At 47.9% G+C, this 19682-nt stretch overlaps 1 protein-coding gene across 4 annotated transcripts; it reads right to left on the reverse strand.

Annotated features, from left to right (window-relative positions):
* Nucleotides 1–1341: 1341 nt before the first annotated feature.
* On the reverse strand, nucleotides 1342–14501 carry LOC124967295 (sialic acid-binding Ig-like lectin 5). 4 transcript variants are annotated; one of them, XM_047529434.1, is made up of 10 exons: nucleotides 14483–14501; nucleotides 14257–14363; nucleotides 13806–14189; nucleotides 13133–13411; nucleotides 12812–12859; nucleotides 11952–12170; nucleotides 11587–11871; nucleotides 11268–11361; nucleotides 9841–9922; nucleotides 1342–2431 (listed from the first exon to the last, which is right to left on the reverse strand). In XM_047529434.1, the coding sequence occupies exons 2-10, from the start codon at nucleotides 14336–14338 to the stop codon at nucleotides 2246–2248; spliced, it is 1659 nt and encodes a 552-aa protein (XP_047385390.1). In that variant the 5' UTR covers nucleotides 14339–14363; nucleotides 14483–14501; the 3' UTR covers nucleotides 1342–2245. The 4 variants fall into 4 exon arrangements, with proteins under 4 accessions (XP_047385390.1, XP_047385391.1, XP_047385392.1 ...); XM_047529435.1 differs by lacking the exon at nucleotides 14483–14501 and having other exon boundaries at nucleotides 13806–13985; nucleotides 14257–14352; XM_047529436.1 differs by lacking the exons at nucleotides 11952–12170; nucleotides 14483–14501 and having other exon boundaries at nucleotides 14257–14390.
* Nucleotides 14502–19682: the final 5181 nt, after the last annotated feature.

Genomic DNA, 19682 nt, shown 5'->3' on the forward strand with positions numbered 1-19682 from the left:
TACAGACCCTTATACAGACCCTTATACAGACCCACCCTGACTTTGCGTGATTTGACATGAGTTTTTGACTTTACAATGGTGCAAAGCAGGGCTGGGGATACTGCTCAGTGGAAGAGTGTTTGCTTAGCCTGCACAAGGCCCTGGGTTCAGCTCCCAGCAGGGTCCACCATTATTAGGGTAAATGAGTGATCAGAGACAGTGTACTGAGCTCCTGAGCTGTGCCATCCTGGGGTCAAGGGCATTGTGTGTACCCCATCATGACCTGAGGAGCTCCTGTAGCTGGAATATTAACCCAAGCTGACTCTGTCTTTAACTGAAGCATTTATCCAGTTACATTTGACATGAACACCCACAGCTATATTTTGTTTTCCATATGGACCACTAATTCCACATTACATATGTCCCATTCATACTTTCTTCTGGTTTACTAAATTTTTACAGATCACTTTTAACTACTGCTACACTGTAAGTTACACATTATGATCCTGTTTCTTGAGTCATTGCCATGAAAATCACATCAGGAGCAATTAACTTATCAAAGTCTTTAGTAAGTAAAGACCTTTCTCCTGGATAATATGTGGATAGTAGAAATATAAAATCTACTTATTCCCCTTTGTGTCTGACTGTTATCATTCTTAGGAATTCTAAAACCATCTTTCATTTTTATTCTACAGATGATAAGCTTGCCCATTTATTTGCTCCAAAAGGTCTTTATTATTTTCTCATTGAAGTGATTTCTCCTGAACATATGCTATGCATTAATGTTAGAGGGTATTTTCTTGTTTCTGCCTTCCACGGTTGCCACTGATAATTCAGCTGTCAATTAAACTGCTTTTCTTTTGAGGACAAACTGTCTTTGGGCTTGCCCCAACTCTGGTCTGAACTCAGTGTATGGATGTCCCCCTATGCAACTTCCCATCCCAGCAGAGCCAGAGTTTTGACTTTTATTTCCAGAGCCATGTGCAAGACCAGAGAACCCAAACTCATTCTCAGTGTGGACAGACATCCTTGGGAATTCTGTCATGTCATCTTAGAGATTCCTCCTAGTTCCCTGGTTTCCTGCTTTCCCCAAAAGTTTGGCCTGGCAAGTTCCCATGTTCCTTTCGGGTGTTCCATGCTTTCAAGGTCAGGACTCTTTTCCTACTCATTCTTCTTCCAAAGGATTTTATTATTTTCAGCACAAGGTTTGATCAGAATGATGAAGCCTGTCATCATCAAAACCACAGTCACAGTTCCCTTGCGGTGCTGAAAAGGGGTCTGGGTAGTGGACAGTGGGAATCAGTGCCCTCTCCGTGCCACAGGGCACTTGCCCATGCCTTTCCTCATAGCCACTGTAAATTCTGGAAATAACATGGTTGTTGTTTATTTAGGTTTGGGTGCTGGTAGAAAACCTGTCGCTGTTTTTATCTTAGCATGTAAAAAACGAAATGAGTTTGGCTTTAGAGAAGGGCGTATATGTGTTCTGCCTTCAGTCCACCTGCCCAAGGATCCACCCAAGGACCCGCCTGGAGCGCAGGAAGGCATGAGCCAGATGAAAGCCAAGGGGCATGGCTTCCAGGAGGAGGGGCTGCAGCTGCAAAGCCGGTGGTGTGAACCAGCATGAAGGGTCCAGGGAAAGGTGGGGGCCGCAGGGAGACCATGGAGCACCAGAAGAAGGAGAGGCCTGTGACCTGTTGTCTGATGCCAGGGAGCCACAAGGGAAGTCAGCCTCTGCTCTTAGGCTGTGCAGAGCCCTCTGGGTCCCGTGGAGGAGCCCAGGAAGGGACCGGAGGGGAAGAGGTATGCTGGAGGCCGTGGCAGACAGGTGGGGTGAAAAGGTGTCCCTGGAGAGCACAGCTGGCCTCACAGCATGAACCAAGCACCAGGTGGAGGGCTGGTCTTTCCTGGGGGGCTTCTGCAAGCTGCTGGCCTGTTCCCTGCCCCTGGTCCCCAGCCTCAGGAGAACTTGCCAGCAGGCACCTTCTGTTGGAGGAAGCAGGAAGCACACACCTCTGTTGTGACTTCCATGTCTTGGTTTGTCTGAGTCACAGGATGGGAAGTGAGTACAGAGATGAGGTGACTTTCCTGATAACAATGCCCCAGAAGGTGCTGGAGCTGGTTTGGGCGCAAGTCTCTATTGCAGTCAGGGCCCTCTCTCTGCTCCACCCGGGATAGGTTTCGGTATTAATGTGGAAATACCTCATGCTTCAGCAATCGGGCCTGACTTCTCCTTTCCTCCTGCCAGGCCTGCGCTCTGGGTGAGTCCTCACTTGCTGGTCTTGATCTCCGAGTACTCGGTGCTGCTGGTGGCCTCGCGCCGGGGAGGAGGCTCTTTCCCGTGGAAGCTGAGCGAGGCGTAATGGAGCTCTTGCAGCTCCCCTGGGAGAGCGGCGCCCTCAGCAGGACAGGCGTGGTCTCCGGAGCCGTCTGGCCGGGACTTCTGCCTGGGACCCTAAGGGGAGAAGGGAGGCACGCGGGATGCAGATACGGCAAGGTGGGGTCCGTAGGCTTCCACGTTGCCTGGCTCCCTTCCCACACAGAGACCCGGCGCCCACGACTTCCCGGAGCCCTCCCGCTCGCTCGCTGTAGACCCCGGGTTAGGTCCCGAGGGGAAGTCCGAGCATGGGGAAGCGCTTGGCAAGGCCACTATTCCAGGAAACTGCCACTGTCATCTCTCCTAGGAATTGGGTGATTTCTGGTAATTATCATACTTATAACTATGCAACTGCAAATCAGATTCCCTGGATTGTTGTGATAAGAATTTAGTCTCAATGAGTCTGCGGAGCTTGGGAGAGGGTGAGGAATGCTTTAAAAAATGTACCAATATCACACATAAGTTTAAAAGTTCAGAGTTTGAGGAGTTCTTCAGAAAACTACAGTTACAGGAATTGCTTGCTCCTATGCTGACCACACCTGTCCCAGTTAATGCTTTACCAGTAAATAGCCTGACAAACAGAACAGGAGACTTGTTGTCCCCACAGTACTAGGACCACCCTACTTAGCTTACAAGATTGGGGGATGTTTGTGGAACCCACCTAGAGGGAAACAAGTGAATAAGTATAAGGACCCCCTCCCACAGAGCCACCTCTTCCCTATACAGCACTGTACAATGAAAATGGTGAATGAATAGTTGATATTTATGGTAAATGGACAAATGTCCAATATTTGTCCTTCCTTCAAAGGTTTGGACATCAAGGGCCACCCTGGAAATGTAGGACTAAAGAACAAATAAACAGCATATGCAAACAACTAGAAAAACATTATCTTAAGATCATTGTATGTTAACTGGTAATGAGTAGTTTACGCTGGTTTAAGTCTCACATGTTATTATAGTAGGTGGAGGACAAATTGATAACGTAAAGAATATTAGGATAAAAATGAAGCACTCACACTGCTTGTTGCAGTAAATAACCTTAGTCTAACTGAGCTCATTTAGGTAACAGAGTAGACCTTTAAGGTAAAATCAAAACCATAATAATATGAGCTAAAGATTAGTGCATGTTTTGCTTAGCAGTTCAGTAAAATTAGCTTAAAACAATAGAGTCACTATGCTGACAATAGGGTCTGACACCAAAGGGCAAAGAAAGGCCAGTAGGATGAAAAGAGGAAAATACCTTTCACTGTAATTTGCTTATGTGAGTAACTTTAAGTAAATATAGAAAGTTGACCTTAATGAACCCACTATGTGTTATAGACGCCTGCTGGAAAGTGTGGTTAATGACGAATCTTGTGGTAATTTCTCTATAACTTGGATCTTGTTAATCCTGCTTTACTTAATACTATAAAAGAAGAGCTAAAATAAATCTGAGCAGCACTTGCTTCAAGTTGCTCCAGGGGTTCCAGTCGGTCCTCTGCCCAGACTCACCCATCCTTTGGGAAATGAGTTGCTGGGGCTGGCTCCCGGCAAAGAAATGCAAATGTAGGGACATAAAAATGTTTTCAGACCCACAACCCCTCAGAAGCTTCAGCACAGGGAAACCCAGACGGAAGCCACATTTGGAGGAAGAAGTAAGAGAAGGTGGAGGACAACCCCAGGATATCCTGTGATAAGTACAGGAGATAAAGGTGATAAAGGTGCAAAATACCTTGGTAAAACGTGTAGCTGCATATTTTCCAGAAAAAGGAATGGAAGAGTCATAAGTATGTTCTTAATAATCCAGAATGAAAATTTAGATCTATAGGAAATACCGACGTTTTAGAGAGTAGAAGGAAGAGCGAATAACCAAAAGTGTTAGGTGTGAGACAGAGGCATTGATTTTTAAGAAAGAAGGGAAAAATATTAGAGAGGTAGAACCAAGTGAAAATAAAAGGCGAAACAGTAGGAAGAAATCCTCACATGTCGATGACCACAGTAAACACCGACTGGATACACGCAAGAAAGTGTCAATCACATTCCTAAACAACTGCTTACAAAAATCACTGCTAAAGCATAATATGTAACATGTTGGGAGAAACATGAGGCTCCTTCTAACCCATCACAAATTTGCATAGCTGTATTAAGATCCAACCAAATAAACTTTAAAGCAAAAAGTATTGGTATAGACAGAAGGGACCACCCTGTGTGATCCAATGTTCAGTACACTGAGACTTGATGCTTCTAAAATAAATGGTTTTAATTAAAAGCACACCAGGTATAAGAAACACATGTTTCTGCAGAGAGGAATTGACAAATATATTATCATCATCTAAGATTTTAAGATACGTCTCCCGAGTATTGACAGATCAGGGAAATCTGTCAGTAAAGATCTGGATTTGAACATTACCATCAATGCACAGGCCCAGGAACTTATCTAGAATTTAAGAAATAAAAATATGCATATTCTTAAGCACATGGGAAACATTATAACACTTCATTAGGTACAGGCCACAGATCAAGCCCGAACATGTTTTTAAATTAGGTATCATAAAGACCATACATTTTTGCCAGAAAGCAACTAGGCAGGCTCTTTTACAGAAAGATGTTTAAAAAGTCTCCATACATTTGGAATTTTTTAAAATATTAAATAATCTAAGATTCAAAGAAGAAATCTTGGTGGGCTTTTAACAGTACCTGGAACTGAATGATATTAAAATAACAAACCGGAGCTTGTGGAATGGAGGGAAAATGGTGTTTTGAGAAAAATACATCCATAACTACTTCCATCAAAAAGAAAGAGCTATAAATTAATAAGCTAAGTATGCAGCTTAAAAATTAGTGAAGCGCATCAGAATGAACCAAGGCAAGCTGAAGGCAGGTGCCGAGGAGACAAGAGCCAAACCAAACCAGGTAGAAAACAAAGGACAGTGAGAAAGTCAACCATCCCAAAGGTGGGCTCTTAACTGATAATAAAATAGCAGACAGTGAGCTTTATCTAAAGAAAAAGAGAGAAGTCACTGACAAAAGTACAAAAAGTACAAAAGGGGAATTGAAATCCCTAAATCAGCATAAGGACAAGCGAATGCACCCATGACCTTTGTCAGAAATAACAAGTCCCCAGGAAAAAGCTCACTGAACAACACAGAAAATGACTGGAAAACTGCCTAAGGAGACAACTCCAAGCCCCTGGCATCTATCACCCTGTCAAGAAAGGAGCCGTCCCAAGTTTATGCACTCTCTTCCAGATGGAGAAAGCAGTTATCTTCAATTCCTCAACATCATCTCAATGTCCCAAGTCAACAGAAGAAAGGAAGTGATAGGTCTGTTGATCTCTAGAGAGGCAAAGACACTAAGCAAGAGATCGTCCAACTGAATCTACGAGGTTATCAGAAAACACACACCACGGACAAGGTGTCCTTCCAGGAAAGCTAGAGTCCTTTCATCTTAGAAAATCTCCAATAGGAGAGTGTAGAGTGCTTGCTTAGCATGAGCAAGACCCTGGACTCAATCCCCACTACAACAACAACAAATTAATTTTCATTAATAATGGTAATAGATTAAAGAGGGAAAAGTTCTATCAGTAGATATATTTGAAAAGTTCAATAGAAATTTATGATAAAGGGGCTGGAGTTGTGGCTCAGTGTAGAGCGCTTGCCTAGCATGTGTGAGGCGCTGGGTTCGATTCTCAGCACCACATATAAATAAACAAATAAAATAAAATTCTATCAACACCTAAAAAAATATTTAAAACCAAAGATGCCCAGGGTCACACTTCTACGTGACTTTGGAGTCTCAACCAATGCATTAGGATAAGAAAAGGGAACAAAGTTGCTTAGGACATAAAGAAATAAGCAGGTCTAATTTTGCAGCTGATAAAACCATCTAATTCAAAATTCCAAAGGATTCAAAGTAATACCCAAAACCTGAGGTACCTGAGGATTTTAAAATTCTTAAAAAATAACTCAATTTCTATATACAAATTATTTCATTAATAGGATAGCTTACCAAATCAAAAGGATACAAGATCAATTTAAAATGTGATTTGAGTTAGGGAAGTGGCTCAGTGGGAGAGCACGTGCCTACCAAGGCCTCGGGTTCCATCCCTGCCACAGAAACAAAATAAAACTAAACTAAACACCACCACCACAACAAATTAGCAATTTGAGTTAACTTGCTGCATCGGCTTAGAGAATGGAACTGGTTCTCGGCACCTGGACATGGCACCCAGGGGAGGTGGGTGTCTCTGTGAAGAGATGCAGGCACAGAAAAGACCCGAGGGGAGCCCACCAGAGGCAGTCAACTCCACCAGTGTTGCAAAGAAAAAGCAGAAGCTCTGTGTTGATAGACAGCGAGGAAATGAAACACCTCTGTCTGCCGTTCAAAGGGTCCGCGGGCCCCTCCCGTGTGGTCTGAGAGGTGGTGCGGCTTCCGTTGCTGCAGGAAGCTAGTCTGTGTTTTCACTTCCCCTGAAAGTGAGTATTCAGAAAAGTGGGTCAGTTGTTGAAATCTCTTAGAAGAAAAATACGCCAACAGGGCGTAGGAGAGGAAGCCCAGAAGATGAGCTGATTCCTGAAGAAAATCGCATCACATTCGCATCAAATTCAGTGGCTTTGACTCAGCAAATCATGACAGTTAAGGATAGCCCTGGAGGTTGAGGTGTCAACTCTTTCTCTAACTGGGTGAGGTGGTGCACACCTGTGGTGCCAGCTGTCTATGGACTGAGACCTCTGAAACCATGAGCCCCAAAGAAACTTTTCCTCCTGAAATTGTTCTTGTCTTTCGGTCACAGCAGCAAAAAAAACGACTGAAACACCGAGGTGGGAGGACTGCAAGTTCAAAGCCAGGCTCAGGAACTCAGCGAGACCCTGTCTCAAAATTAAAAATAAGAAGGGCTGGCAGTGTGACTCGGGGGCGGAGCATTAGTGAAGCACGAGGTCCTGGGTTCAATCCCCAGCACTGCTACCAACCAACCAACCCACCAATCATTAACAGATCAGCAGGCTCATGAAAAAGACCCAAGAATTCTTCAACTACCAAAGCGATAAGACCCTAAATGACATTTAAGTCTGACCTGTGATATTTTTAATTGGAAAATCCCCTCACATTAAAAATATGCTCTCATTCATATTTTCAGCAATAAGAAATTTTAAAAATACACTTTTAAAAAGATAGCTATCACAAGAGCAACCCTAGGCAGTATTTAGGATGAAAAGCAACAAAAAATGCACAAGCCCTGTGTGGAGAAATCCTACATCCTTCTTGAAAACACCTGAAGATTTAAGATAGATGTACTTCTGTGGATGAGAAGACTTGAATTCATACGTAAGCAATTCTTCCCCAGTGGACAAACAGGCTCAATGTAACTCCAATTAAAACACCCACAGGAGTCTTTTTTAGAACTTGACAAATGGATTCTAATATTTAAATGAAAAACAAAGGACCGAGAATAGCCAAGACTGTTTATGGAAGGAGATTGAGGAGGGGGTCCTCAGGACCTTTCTGAGTGCATAGGTACTGTTTACTCTTAGACAGTTCTGGCTCAGAGACAGTAACCTCGGTCATTGCTTTAGAGCAGAGGCCACGGAAGGGGCCCCCACACACGCGGTATGCAGATATATGACAGAGTGACATGGTGTGTCAACACAGGAGGTACCTATGGGTGCACACTGCACACCACACATAGACAGCAACCCCAGGTGAACTGAGTACTTAAAAGTGAAAAGCAAAATATAAAAATTTAGTATAAACTCTACCCAACCATCCTTCCAATCTTAGGATGGGAAAGATTTTCTTAAAAGGCACTCAGTGGAGTAGAGATGATCTGTGAATATGATCATATTACAATTAAGAACTTGTGTTCATCCAAGGTCACCTTGGGAAAAGTAAAGACGAGCTACTCACTGGGAGATACATAGTTCTAGGAAAAAATAAGTGTATAAATATATGAAGCCCCCCAAACAAATCCAAGTGCAACATGAAAAGAGCAAACACCCAGTAAAGAAATGAGCTCCTGATGTGAAGGCATTGCGGAGAGGTTCATCCTCCTGGTAACCAAGGAAGTGCAAATCAACACCACAGTGAGAGAGCGAGAGGGGGAAACATCGAGGCAACTGGTGAAACCAAGTTGTGAAGACTGGATGTACCAGGTGTCACAGGCACGGGTGGGAGTGTACCTGGACACCGGTGATTTGGAAAAGTGCTTGTTCACAATCTCTTAAAGGTGGACCTCCATGTACACTGTGACCCAGCCATTAAATTCCCACGATGCTAAAGAAAAACTCTGAATCTGGAAACAACCCAAATGTCCATCTGTCCAAGCTTAGATAATGGGCAGAATCACAAAACAAAATATTGCACAGTAGGGAAAAGAATAAACCACAGTTCTGCTCAACAATATGTCTGAATCATCTGGGTGATCTGGAGTCCACAAAGCAAGTCCAAGAAGAACAAGTAGAACATGGCGCCCTGTGTAGGTTCAGAAGCAAAACTGCTGAACAAGTCAGCAGGAGGAAGAGGAGACTCAGAATGCGGCACTGGGCGGGGACCAGGGAGCCACATGGGCGGGGTAAGAGGCAAGTCATCGCCCCTGCCTGGGGTCTTAGGTTGGACGGTAGGCTCACCGTTGTTTCTGTATTGTGAATAAAAACAAGAGGGTAACAGTGAATGATGCTTGTTCCTGGGGTAAGTGCTCCATCAGGGGCCAAGCACCTTGGGCAGTTCCCAAGGGTAACATGACCTGGTTTATAAAAGGGGAACATGCTAGACAGGAACAGGGTGAAAGAACGTTACAGGGCTGAGGAAGACCCAGCCCTGGTCCTCAAGAACCACGCAAATACAATGAGAGGGTGGAGACAGGTAGAGATGGATTTCCTGAGCCCCTCAGGACAGGGATGCCTGCAGGACTGTGGGGACCGGAGGAGGGAGGGAGGGATGCCCGCAGCAGGGTGGAGGGGGAGGTTAGAGCTGGGGGGTCAGACCAGGTGGCCTGGTGGAAAGGGGGAGGAGAGGGCCTTCCAGGCAGAAGTAGCTGTTCATGCGGAGGCTGGAGCTGGAGGCGGGTGTCTCTGTGTGCAGACAGTGAGAAGGCCAGGGTGGCTGGACCAGAGGACAGGAAACAGAGGGGGCTGGCCATCAGATGATGGGCCTGGGAGTGTGGGCCTGCTTCTCCAGCAGTGGGGCAGTAGCTCTGGGGCTCCGTGTTAGCTGGGAAGTCAGAGCTTTGAAGAGGAGGCTCTGGCAGCCCATGTCCAAGGTGGAAGGGGGGGCGAGGAGGTGAGGTAGGCGGAGGGAGCAGTGGGTCTGTCTGCTTTACTTAGAAAGAAGACTGGGCAGACAGAGAGTTTATTGATCTGGGAGATGAAGGGGGAGAACAGGAGAAGGGCAACTCCCGGGTATCTGCCCAGGTCCCCAGGGAGGGGCAGGTTTGGGAAATGCTGAGGACCTCAGTGTGGACATGCACAGGGCCCTGCCCTCTCCCACATATGACCAGACACCACATCACTCACCCAGGGGACTGTGCCCATGACAGGGTCCTTGTCGTCCATGACCTCTGGTTTCCCAGACCCGTGCTTCCTGTAGGACTTCACTCTGAGGGAAGAAACCAGTGCGCTGCAGACAGACCAGCTGCAGCACAGGTGGGCAGGCTGCCTCTGCCCTCCGTTAGGATGGCGAACCCAGCTGACCCAGAGGCCTGGCTGTGGGAGAGGACTCCATCCTGTGCACACCCAGGGACGGGTCTAAGGTGGCCTGAGACTGCATTTCCATCCCTAAAGACCCCTTTCATACACAAAAACTTGCATGTAAATGATCATAGGAGTGTTATTCATAATGGCCAAGAAGTGGACGCAACCCGAATGTCCATCAATACATGAATGTGTTGTCCACACAGTGGACATGGCGCCCTTTGGAGGAAGCCTTTTTTATTCAGTGCTGGGGGTCAAACCAGGGCCCCCAGCATACGAGGCAAGGGTTCCTGTACTGAGCAACAGCTCCAGTCCGCCTTGCAACGCCGTTCAGAATCAGGGGGACAGAGCTCTGACCCACCCCACAACGCGGGCGAACCCTGACCACACTATGCGAAGTGAGGGAATCCAGACTCAGGACTGCCAACTGCAGGATTTCACCTACATGGGGTGTTCAGAAGAGGCAAGTCTAGCAGGATAGAAGCGGTTAGGGCCGGAGTAGAAACGGGGTGTGAGGTGGGAGGGAGCAGGAATCCTTTTTTCACTTGGGTTCATAAAAACGTTCTGAAATTGATGGTGGGGATGGGCACCGGGGTGCTTCTGTAAACGCTCAAAGCCTTGGCGCTGCACACCTTGGGTGCAGGGATTGCAAGTACATGGGTATGTATCAATAAAGCTGTTAGGAAGAAGAACAAAGGCCCGCTGGATCGACTGAGCAGGGCATTTCTGGGGTCCAGTGGCCCCATACCTCCCTGTCCTTTCCTAGTGGATTCTTATGATTTCATGTGGCCTCAGCATCCACTCTGAATGGCTTGTACTTCCTTATGCCAGAAGCGGGGCTCCGCCAGTTTCTAGTTCTCCACCTCCTCCCAGTTCCTCAGTGTGATCCACCCAGACAATTGCCTCATGCACCTTCCTCCTGGAGACCACAGCTGCAGACAGCCCACCTGAGTGTCCCCGTGTCCCGACTCCCCGCAGGGACGTACAGATGCCACCGTGTGACTCCCTGGGCTCACGTTCACCTGCTCTAAGCCCATCCATTAACACCCCCTGTGGAAACCTGTTTGGATGATGCCTTACCCAACCCCCCAAAGGAGCTGGCCTGCTCCCTGAAGGCCACATGCATGACCTCAGGGCATGCCACAAAAAAAATGGCAGGGTCTGTGGGGAGTGAGATCTTTATTTCCGTCCTAATGGTTGGATGCCTGCTCTGCATCTTAAAGATCCTGAATTCTGGGGACCAAACTTACATGCAAAAGAGGATGAGGCACAGACAGAGAGAGAGCAAGGCCCCTGCACCAGCACCTCCCAGGGCTGCAAGAACCACTCCTGCCCTGGACTTTCCTGCAGAAAAGAAGGGTCCACGGGACTCATTCTTGACCTTCTTGGGGGAAGCTGCTCAGAGCCCTGCTCAGTCAGGAAGTGGAGGAGCCGGGACTCCCAGCAGCTTCTTCCAGACCCATCCCCTCCCCCTCAGATGTGAGATCCATGTGCCTCCCCTCAGATCCATGTGAGATCCATGTGCCTCCCCTCAGATGCCCTGTCTCCCTCCACGACAGGCCCCCTGACCTGGCAGCAGCAGGAGGGTGGCGCTCTGGGTGCCATGGGCGTTCTGGGCCTCACAGCTGAGCCTGAGGCCAGAGCTGACCTCCTCATGGAGGCTCAGGGAGCTGTTGGCCCAGGGCCCCGCGGAGCTGGAGGTGACCCTGAGGGAGGCATTGCTGCTGTTCCCCTCCAGCAGCCCCTCCCCCAGCCGCCAGTGCAGGGAGGGGGCGGGCCAGGCGCGGGAGGAGCAGCTGCAGCGCAGAGCCTGGGCCTCCCAGGAGCAGGAGGGTCCCAGCAGCCGCGGGGGGTCTGTGGAGAGGGAGAGAAGGTTCAGCAGGTGCTCCTCCTCCAAAACCCAGATGTCCAGACCTCAGGGTCCCCAAACTCACAGGGGAGGCGCACAGAGACATTTTGGGAGCCCAGTGCATTCTGAGCTTGGCAGGTAAAGGCTTCTCCTTCTGCAATCCCTACGCTAGACAGGTCCAGGATCCCCGTATCAGAGATGTGGGAGGCATTCTGGGTAAGAGGCCCCCAGAACCAGCTCAGCTGTGCAGCAGGGTTGCTGTCTGCAGAGCAGCACAGCAGCAGGGCCTGGCCTTCCAGGAGAGCTTTGGGGAGAGAGATGCAAAGAGATTGCAGAGAGAGAGAGAGAGAGAGAGAGAGAGAGAGAGAGAGAGAGGGAGGGGTTCAGGGAGGGAGAGAGAGAGAGAGAGGAGACTCACTGGAGGGGCCACAGTCCCGCCAGGGTCCCGCCAGGGTCTGACTGGCACTCCACCCCCCCTTGGCCCATCCTGGCTCAAATCTTTTTTGGTTCTTAAAGGGACTTTGGTCCAAAGACCCTGGGCTTCATGTCTTCAGAGGAGGCTCAGCGTCTCACAGGGACGTGTCTGGACTGCATGGCAGAGAAATCAGAGAACCCTGTGGCCTTGGGAAATAGGTTCCGTCAGTGCAGCAGGACCAGGACTCAGGAGGCCAAGCAGGGGCAGGAGGAGCACGGAGCCCAGCCATGGTGAGGTGGGGTGGCACGGGTCTCTTTGGCCTTGGAGACCATAGCAAGAAGTGATCCATGGGAGGGACGGGGTGGGCAGGGTCCAGAGACGCTTGTGATTTGAGAGAAGCTGGTGTGTGAATGCAGGGTGCCCAGACACGGGGTGGTTCTCTCCTTCCTGCTCCCATGTACAACTCCATTAGGTTCCATTCCCCCTCCTGCTGAGGTGTCTCAGCTGCAGACTGGAAAGCTCTTTCCTACCTGTGCCGTTTCTGAAGAGGGCTCGGATGCTGAGGTTCTGAGGGGCGTCTGGGTGGAAAGACACCGTCCTGCTTCAGAGTGAGCAGCGGGAAGGGCGTGGGCCGCGCAGGTGCCCGAGGGGCCACGGACACTGGGAAGGTGGGCTGCTGTCCTTCCGAACACTCCCACCTGGGCTGCAAGTGCTCAGCCCCACAGACCAGGTGTCTTACGCCGTCCTTGCCTTTCCCACACTCTCCTGCGCACACACACACACACACACACACACACACACACACACCACTCACAAGGCCCTGGGGACCCGGCTGGCCCTCCTGCACTCACAGGACACATTGAGCTGGACGGTTCTCTCCGTGGTCACCTGGGCTCCTTGGAGTTCCACCTGACAGGTGAGGCTGGTACTGTGGTCCTGGGGCCGAGGGGTGAGGCTGAGCACTGAGGACTGGAGGGCCCCGGGGTCCATGGGGTTAGTGACGGCCCCCATCCAGGAGAACAGGAGAGGTCTCCCCTCCTCACAGGACCCTGGCAGGTGGCATCTCAGGCTGGTTGGGTGACCGGACACCAGAGGCTCCAAGAAGTGGATGACGGGCTTCTCTGTCAGGACTGTGGAGGAGAGAGGGAGACGCCTGGGCCCAGACACAGGGACGCCCAGGGGGACCCTGCGAGGGACTGGAGAGGGAGACGCCTGGGCCCAGACACAGGGACGCCCAGGGGGACCCTGCGAGGGACTGGAGAGGGAGACGCCTGGGCCCAGACACAGGGACGCCCAGGGGGACCCTGCGAGGGACTGGAGAGGGAGACGCCTGGGCCCAGACACAGGGACGCCCAGGGGGACCCTGCGAGGGACTGGTGCCTCAGGGCCTGGGCTGGCCCCAGGTCCCATTCCCCTCTGACCACCCCAGCCCCAAGGCCAGAGCAGGGGTGGCCCTAATGTCCCGCCTCTGTTCTAAGACAGGGGTCTCCACTACCCAGCTCCCATGCTGGGGCCCCTACCCACCTGTCACCTGCAGAGCCAGCTTCTTATCTCTGTAAAAATGTCTTGTGTTTGGTCCTATATCTGCTCTCAGGATGTAGCGTCCTGTGTCCTCCAACCTGGCGTCCCTGATGCTCAGAGAGCAGTTGTTGGCCCTGACGTCCCCGAGGACGCGGAATCGGCCCCTGGTTTCTGTTTTGACATCTTTGGATGGGTGGCTTGTGGCCACAGGATCATAATAGTATCCGTCCTCTCCGTCCCGGAACCAGGAGATGTAGAGCTGGCTGGGGGGATTCCACCCAGTCCAGGGGTAGGAGAAGGAGCAGGACACCAGGACACACAGGCCCGCCTGCACTGTCACCGACTCCTGCAGCTGGAGCTTGAACCCTGGATCTCTCTGCAGGGACCCTGGGGGACACAGAGGCTCAGCTCAGCCCAGCCTCCACCCTGGCCAGCCCCTCCTCAGCCCACTCACCTGCCCAGAGCAGGGGCAGCAGCAGCAGGGGCAGCATCCTGCATGTGCCAGGAAGGGAGCCAGTCCAGGGTCCTCGGAACATGGGGTGGGGCGGGGCAGAGGAAGCCCTGCAGGAAGGCAGCGGGTGAGCGAGAACTGTGGTCACCCGCCAGAGGGGAACTGGGGAGCCACGTGCCGTTGGTGGTGAGGTGGGGCTGGGAACCAGGTGACCCTGCTCCAAGCCTACCGATGCTGCTGGGATGAGCCTGAGGTCCCCAGAGGGTGTGAGCCTTGTCCAGACAGGAATCTGGAAAAGGTCCCCTGCAAATGTGCTTAAGTCAGCAGTGAGATCAGCAAGGGAGTGGAGGCAGATAGGAAAGGGAATGCACAGCCGGGCTCAGTGGCACACACCTGTAATCCCAGTGATCGGGAGGTGGAGGCAGGAGCATCACACGTCACAAGTTCGAGCCCAGATGAAGCAACTTAGTCTAATGCTCAGCAACTCAGTGAGACTTTGCCTCAAAATAAAAAATAGAAAGAGCTGGGGATGTGTCTCAGTCCTGAAGTGCCCCTGGGTTCTATCCCCAGTAACACACACACACACACACACACTCACACACTCCCTCTGCTATAATTCATAGTGTGGCTTCTGTTTTCATATGGTCCCTAAGTCATTAAATCTGAAGAGATGAAAAAGATGGACATTGGAAATGTCACATGCCTTCATAATAACTTACAGCCAGCTGGGAATAAAGAATATTTCTCCAACAAGTTAAAAGATGTCTTCAGCAAACATCATGCCTGCATTGGGTCCCAAGTCATGAAAATAAGTAAAAGATAGAAAAATTGAGAATGGAAAAAAAAATCAAAACTATACTGAGATTTCATCTCACACCTGTCAGAACAACAGTCATCAAGAATTCTAACAATAACAAATGCCAAAGAGGACGTAGATGAAAGGAATACTTTTACTGTCTTGGTGGGAGTGCAAATTAGTACAACCACTATGGAAATCAGTATGGAGTTTCCTCAAAAGACTAGGCATGGAAGCACCATATGACCCAGCTGTTCCACTGCTTGTTTTTTATCCTGAAGAATTAAAGTCATCTTAACTACAGCAATACATGTTTCTAGCAGCACAATTCACAAGAGCCACACTGTGGAACCAGCCTAGGTAGCCTAGGTGTCCATCAATGGATGAATAGATAAAGAAAATGTGGCATATATACACACAGTGGAGTGTGTATATAACGAAGAATGAAATTGTGTCATCTGCAGGACAATGGACAGACCACGTTAATGTTAAGCACAATAAGCCAAACTCAGGAGGTCAAGGGTGACATGTTTGCTTTTATATGTGGAAACTAGAGAGGAAAAAGGAAAAGACAGTTGGGGGTTTATCTCATGAAAACCAAAGGGAGATCAACAGAGGAAAGGGACCAAGGGCAGGGGGAGGCCAGGTGGGACGGGGGAGGTGATATTGGCCAAATTATACTGCTGTATCATGTGCATGTATAAATACACAGCAGCAAACCCCATCATTATGGACAACTCTAATGCACCAATAAAAGCATGGAAAGAGAAAAAGACGACTTTCTTCATGAAGGGTATCATTGCACGTACCTAAAAATCCAAAAGTGCACACAGATGAACTTGGGGCTTGAAAAGGGAGTCAGCAAAGTTGCTAGAGATTGATGGGATTACAAAAAGCAAGTGTGTTTCTGTATCACAGTAATAACGAAAATGGCATTTTATGGAAGCTGCTGCTGGCAGTGGTGTTTGTGAGAGTCCCCGGGCAAGCAGGTCAGCTCTGCCCCGGCACTGGCTGGAGCCTGTTTGATGGATAGCTACGAGCAAAGTGTGAGCTAGTTCCTGTGAAGAAAAGCAGAACTGGCCCACACCTTTCTATTAAATAACGAGGACCTTTGAATAGATCCCAAAAGTCAGCTGGGTGACCGCAACCAGGGGAATGTGTGCTGTCCTCTCTGTCTGTCCTGTGAATGTCACCCCCTTGCACTCCCTCCACAGAGTCCCCAAAACACTTTGGTTTGGAGATGCCCAGCTCAGGAACTGCTGTTGGCTATTAAAGAAATCATTACATTGTGCCTCAACTTACTTCTTAACATATCAAAAATCATGATAAACCTAAAATATATCTAAGTATTTAGAAGCATATCGGGCAAAACCACGGTGTCACCGTCTGTATGGAGGAAATGGAACCTCTGTATTGAAGGACATTCATGATGCAATGAGATCGAAAGTAGGCCACGTTAAAGGGTTTGAAAGCAACAGTGTGTAAATGTCACCTCACTCAGATCAATCACAGGAATCAGCGCATCTCATCACCCCTCGGGGCCTTGCGGGGAGCTCATAACCATATTGTAAAATTATACTGACGTAGAAATTTCCAAGTAGGCCAAGGTACTTATGAAGAAGAGCAATGAGTAGTTCTGCAAGGTCTCAAGATACCTTTCATTATAGAAACTGAGACTGTTGCATTGACGTGAAATTGACCAACACACCTGTAGAAGAGAATGGAGAACTTGGATAGATAACTTAACCACAGGAACCGTCATGCATGAGAGAAGAAATGATAGAGAAGGACAGAAAATAGACTTTTCAACAGCACCTGTGAGCAGCTGGAGATCTGGATGCAATCAAGTGAACTTGGGAGGACCGCCAGCGACAACCAAAGTCAGTTTTAAATAAGAAAAGGACGACTTAGGATTCAGAACATTCACGTACAGATGTTTAAAACGACTGCTAAATTATTGTAGCACATCCAAAATGTTTCAGCTAGGTAAACGGTGATGAGGTCCTTTATGTTTTCCCTCCAGCATGCACCTCCCAGTTGTCTTAGTCCAGTGTCTGTGGCTAACAGCACGCTGCCAGCAACTGGGCGAGTCATAAAGAAGAGAGGTTGGCTTGGCTCCCTGTTCTGCTTCACGGTGGAGGGGCCGTGTCTGCGTGACGGCCTTCTTACTGCCAGTCTTCAGGTGCAGTGGGCATCTCTCGGTGCAGACAAGACCCCAGCTGGCTGTTACAGGAGACCAGCTCTCGAGATGACCCGTCAATCCACCAGCGGTGGGAATCCACCAGAGGGCAGAGCCCCCACCAGCACTTCAAGGCCCTGCCTGGCTTCACATCTCTCAGGGGGGTCCAGGGGGGCCAGCCAAACCATGCCCAGCAACAGCTTCCACTGGTTACCAGGTAAAGTTCTGATGGACACACACAATCAAAACTACTAGAAACGGATGAAACGAAAAGATCCTGCTGGAAAACAGACACAGAAAGGAGGACGTGAATTAGGGCATGTTGCATTCCACACTTGTACAGTGAGGTAAAAATGGTCCTGAATCTTATGGGTATCTAAATTGACTAGTATTAATGAATTAATCAATCATAAAATCTGAAATACACAAGAAAGTGGGATGTGGTTTTAACAAGAAAAACTATTGAAGTTGTGTATATGCACTTTGAAAAAGAATGTTTTCATCTTAATATAAGATGACAGTTCCACATTAAAAAGAAGGAAAGGACTAGGGAAAAAACAGAAACAGAAAGTTGTAGAAGGTCCATGAAAGAGGAATTTGATGAGTAAACTACTAAGATTTGATCAACTTTACTTAGAAGTCTTATTTTAAAGATAAGCTTAATGTACTGAAGTCAATTTAGAATTGATTTTTTTCTCTGTTGGTTCTTTTCTTTCATTGCTGGGTTTTTGTGTTTGTTTTTGTTTACTTGTTTGTTTGTTTGGAGTATTGGTCTGTCCTTTGTTGTTGTCTTTGGGTTGTTCTCTTTCTTTCTTTTTCTTTTTCTTTCTTGTATTGGGGATTGACACTCTACCACTGAGCCACATCCCCACACCTTCATATTTTAAATTTTGAGACAGGGTCTCACTAAGTTGCTAAGGCTGGCCTCGAATTTGTGTTCCTCTTGCCTCAGCCTCCTGAGGTGCTGGGACTGCAGGTGTGTGCCACCATGCCCTACAAAATAATTTTTTTGTGTGCATTGTTTTGTTTTTAAATTACACCTATGCAGTTTTCTGCATCTGCCTTTACAATCTGTGACTAGTGTGGTTTTGCAGCAGCCTGTTGTGCTATTTTATTCTAAATTTAGTCTTTTTGATCTCAAATTAACTTGGTGAATTTTCAGCAAGGTCCTTGGATTATCTCAAAAGATTATTTTTTTCTCCTGATAAAAAGAGATGTTAACCTCTTAGTTTATGTGATGTGAATGTGAGGTGTTGTCCTGTATGGGGGGCTAGCCCCTCTGTGAGTCCTCTGCTGCTGATGGAGGGTCTCTGCCCCAAAGCCCTGCTCCTCCGGGTACATCTCTACACCTGTGTGTTACTTTTATGCAACATCATTCTACCTGCTGATGCTTCCAGCAATTGTCTGAAATTCCTAGAAATCTGAAGTCTCCTGTGACGGTGTTATCAGTCGTCAATCTAATTGTTATCTCAAGATGCTGTGTGCCACAAAACACCCACACTTCCTTCCTGAAAGTTTTTGAAAACAGCTGTAGTATAGAAGACACTGACAGAATTCAAAGGAATAAGTAGTTGACACATAAAGAATATTTGCAAACTATTAAATAAAAATGCTCCGATTAAGAACAGGTTTCTGATAATGATCAGACCAGGTAAGACTTTCCAGAACTCTCATGGGAAACTGACAGATCCATGAAACAGCTAAATCAAGATCAGGCAAAGCGAAAGATTGATTACATGGGAACTTGATGAGGAGGAAAAATCATAATTTTTAGAACTTTTTGTTTGAAATAGTGTTGATTCTTTTTTGTCTCATTTTTCAGTCTTAAGGGATCCTTTCCTCTTTTCTCTTAAGCTGTCTATAATTAATGACAATTTGATAAGATACGCTTTTGTAACAAAAAAATGGATACTTATTTTATTCTCCTTTCCAGAATTTGGAAAGTCTTATGAAATGTTCTTATTTTTATGGCAACATGGGTATTTGCATAGGTTAAAAAAGAATAAGTTCTGTTCATCACAGGACACAAGTGGGCAAGTCTTTATGTGGCTTCTTGACCTAAGAGGTACTTATTTATTTATTCATACTTGCATGCATACATACATACTGGGGACAGAATCCAGGGGTACTCTGCCACTAAGCTGCATCCTCTGCCTTTTTGATTTTTTATTTTGAGACAGGATCTGCCTAAGTTGCAGAGGCTGGCCTCAAATTTGGGATCCCGATTCAGCCTTCTGAAGTGCTGGGTTTACTGGCATGCACCACAGCACCCAGCCCAGAGAGGTTTTTAACTTCTAATCTGAAGTTTCTAGTTATCAGATAGTTTTTAAAAAATGAAGAAAGCCCCTCAGATGCTATCAAACCTCTGACTAAAATGTATTTTAAAATATACACAGCATGAGGAGGAAGTCTTCAGTCATTTCTCCCCTAGTTCCGCCCCTTCTCCACACACCA

This window comes from Sciurus carolinensis, chromosome 16 (genome assembly GCF_902686445.1).
Source record: "Sciurus carolinensis chromosome 16, mSciCar1.2, whole genome shotgun sequence".
Classification (NCBI taxonomy): domain Eukaryota; kingdom Metazoa; phylum Chordata; class Mammalia; order Rodentia; family Sciuridae; genus Sciurus; species Sciurus carolinensis.

Excerpts from the sequence above, each read along its gene's own strand:
- LOC124967295 (XM_047529434.1), bottom strand. The coding sequence starts at position 14,338 with ATGTTCCGAGGACCCTGGACTGGCTCCCTTCCTGGCACATGCAGGATG. Across the intron at positions 11,362-11,586 it reads CACCCTCCTGCTGCTGCCAG|GAAAGTCCAGGGCAGGAGTG; the intron begins GTCAGGGGGCCT and ends TCTTTTCTGCAG. Across the intron at positions 2,432-9,840 it reads TCATGGGCACAGTCCCCTGG|GGTCCCAGGCAGAAGTCCCG; the intron begins GTGAGTGATGTG and ends TTCTCCCCTTAG.